This window comes from Plasmodium malariae, assembly GCF_900090045.1.
Source record: "Plasmodium malariae genome assembly, chromosome: 13".
NCBI classification, from domain to species: domain Eukaryota; phylum Apicomplexa; class Aconoidasida; order Haemosporida; family Plasmodiidae; genus Plasmodium; species Plasmodium malariae.
In genome coordinates this window covers 84,446-88,132 of record NC_041787.1, presented here as the reverse complement: position 1 = coordinate 88,132, position 3,687 = coordinate 84,446, and the positions used below count along the sequence as shown (strand labels likewise).

Genomic DNA, 3,687 nt, shown 5'->3' with positions numbered 1-3,687 from the left:
TTATGTTTTAATTTATTATTTTATACCTTTTATTATTAATAATTAATTTTTCCTATTTCACAAAGTTGGCATGTGCAGTGTTCTTAAGACGTACGTATATACATTATTAGATATACTAACATTTGAAGAAAGTCCTTTTTAATGAAAAAGGAATCTTTATTTTTAGTGGAATAAACAATACAGAAAAAAAAAAAAATATAATAATAATAATAAGCAAATAAATAAATAAATAAAAATATGTATTTTTATACATCTCAAAATTTCAACAAATAGAACATTGAATACTAAGAATCAGATGTAACGAACAATGAAAATAATATTCATTCTTTCATATATAGCTGGGGTTTCATTTATTTTGTCGTCTGCTTGTGAATTTATATGTGGTTTTTGTAAGGTAAAAATAACATGTAAAAATATTAAAAATATTTATGATTCTTTTTAGCGTCTTATATTAACACATTGTATATAAATTTAAATATTTTTTTTTTAATTCAAATTTTTTAGCTTTTTCAGAAACGTACTAAGAATGAAGAAGAATATCCAAGTGAATCTTGTAATTTGAAGACAAAAGACACTGAAAAATCAGAAAAATGGAAAGAACGAGAATGGGATATTTGGATAAAGCAGATAGAGAAAAGTTGGATAATTCAGAATTCGTACCTCGAGAAATTGACGGGTAAATGGTTTAAAAACAAGAAAGATGAATGGGAAGCATGGCTAAGAGCCATGGAAGATAAATGGACGTATTATAACGAAAATATGGATGACGCAAGCACACTTTATTATTTTAAAAAATCTTTAAATTGGACAGATGATAAGTGGGAAAAATGGATAACAAACATGAAAACAAAATCCACGTTTCCTATTGAAAATATTGATGGAGATTATGTACTTAATGTTTTCCGAAATAATATAACATGGACAACGGAACAATGGATAGAATGGATTAATACACCAGTAAGACAAGCTATGGAAAAAGATTGGGAAAGATGGCTTAACGAAGAAAAATATATAATAAATAATTGGATCCATGAAAATTTTATTAATTGGAAAAATAAAAAATTTGAGGAATGGAAAATGAAAAAATGGAAAGTTGAAGAAGATGAGTTTTGGGACACATGGATACCTAATAAAATCATCCAGTTTTCTAAACGTTTGATATATAATGTAAAGTGGAAAAATTGGAAAGAAAGAAATGAGAGAGAAACGGAACAGTGGAATCAATTGATAGAAAAGATAGAATATGATATATATAATAGGGAGACAAGTCAATGGACAAAATGGAAAAATGAAAAAACTAAATTATTTAATACATGGATAGAATCCTTGACGAACACTTGGATACAAGAGGAACATTGGAATATGTGGACTAACAAATAACTAGGTTTATATTATAAAAAATTATAATAAACTTATAAAATAATTAAATCATGAAGTAAATATAAGAAGAAAATACTATTGTTTCTTACTCTATTTCGTTACAGTTGTATTCTTTAAAGAAAAACTGAAGAAAAGGAATGAATAAATACAGTAAAGAAGGATTATAAAACGTAAAACGTCTATTTTTATATGTAGATATATTTTAATGCACTATATCCATTATGGATAGAATGTGTTAAAATATAATAATAATAAAACAAAATAAATGGAAAAGAGGAACACCGAAAATTTATAAATACAAGTAAAAATATTTTGAAAAAATAATTTTTAAAATGATAACCCGTATTACTAAATAAAACTCAGTTAAGTTTATTTAGGATTACACGTAAATAAATATTATATATATTTAAAAAAGTTTTTTTTTAGTTTTTTTTCTTTTACTTATTAGAAATTTATATCATATAATTTACATAATTTGTTACGTATATCTTTATAATTGTTTCACTATTAGTTCTATAAATATTTATTTTTTTTTTGTAATATTTATTCGCTTATTTAAAACTTCGTAAATATATTATGTTAATTAATATGCTCTAATAGATATATGCTTTATTATAGTTCTTTTACTTATTTGAATATATTAAAATTTAAGCATAAAAGGCACAAATTTTCCATTTAGTTGTATTCCTTTAACTTTCATGATTAATCCTAAAATTTTCATTAAATTGTGTATTTTTAAAAACCATTTATTGCCATTTATGGAATATATATTAATATCTCTTTATGAATATAATAAGTGTTTGAAATCAGCTATTTACTATGCTGAATAATATTAATATAACTATTGTTTTGCATAACATTAAACCATCTTGCCATAATGCCTGCATTTTCCTTTATTAATAGTACAAATTTTTTTTTTTTATCAAGACTTTTTTATACACATTGCATTGCCAATTTTAAGCAAAATGTTCATTGAGAATTCTTTTGTTTTTCTTCAATAAGGTTTTTTTTCATACAAATATTTGCCATTTTATACTGTTGTAAAGATTTTATGAAAAAAGACTATATCATATTTTTACTTTATATTATTTTTTTCCTAAGATATATTATTTTATTTCCATTAATCCATTTTTAAAAATCTGTCCTAACTTCAATTTTTTTTTCTAGCTTACAGTATAAGAAATATTATATAATAATAATTCATAAAGGCCTCCTTTTTGATTTTCATATGAAAATGTTTTTATAGTTATAGATATTTCTTTTTTATATAAATTACATTTCCCGCATTTTCATGAACTTTTTTTTGCCTGCAACTGTACTTTATATTTTAATTTGTATTGTACAGTTTACAATTCGTGTGTTATTTAAATTTAACCTTTTTAATATATATATATATATATATATATATATATATATATATATATATTTTATATATAAACATAAATAAAGTAAGGGTACTTATTAAAATATGATTAAAAGAACTTGCAATCAATTTATAAAGAGTTTTAATTATTCATTAATGTTTCTTTATTTACCAAAAATATTGTGTAAGTTAGAACTGCACTAATATTTATTTCAAGAAATATTGGAAAATGTCACATTAACGAATAGTTAAAAAAAAATATTTACAAATTTTATTAATATTGAGTTACTATATGCTTACATATAATATTAAACTGTAGTTATTCAATAAATTACATGTCATTAATTTTTATGTGTTAAACTAAAATTTATGTTTTTTTTTGCCCCTAACATATTCGTTAGTAAATTAAATTTTGGTTTTATTTATATATTTATTATATAATGTAAAATGGTAGTTTTATACTTAATAACCTAATTATAAGGAAAAAATGCATATCTTAATATAATTTTACAGTTTTATACATTTGTATATATATATATATATATATATATATATATGTACATTTCTTAATATTCTTTTGTATGCATATTTAGTGAGTAAAAGGAGTAAGAACATTTACAAAAGAAAATTTGAAGCTGTTCAAATTTTTATTTTGTGAATTTTTTTAGCATCGTATTATTGTAATTCTTCTGCTTAAATTATAAATGCAGACGACAGAAGGCTTTCAGTTTAAGTTTCTAGACTTTTAAAGAAAAGAAAAAAAAAAATCTTTTTTTTATGTCTGCAAAATATAACCACAAAAGTAACGTCATTTAAGCATTTTATATTTTATAATTAACAGTTTTTTAATTATTTTAGCTTAAAATTTACAATATGTTAATCTAACATTATATATATAAGTATGTGAGCATATTAATAATCTATAATAGTTTCCAAAAATATAA

At 21.5% G+C, this 3,687-nt stretch overlaps 1 protein-coding gene across 1 annotated transcript; it reads left to right on the top strand.

The window, feature by feature from the left end:
- Positions 1–307: 307 nt before the first annotated feature.
- On the top strand, positions 308–1,380 carry PmUG01_13011100 (tryptophan-rich protein; the record flags this gene model as incomplete). The annotated part of the gene is made up of 2 exons (XM_029007072.1): positions 308–394; positions 505–1,380. The coding sequence occupies 2 exons, from the start codon at positions 308–310 to the stop codon at positions 1,378–1,380; spliced, it is 963 nt and encodes a 320-aa protein (XP_028863498.1).
- Between the last annotated feature and the right edge of the window lie 2,307 nt (positions 1,381–3,687).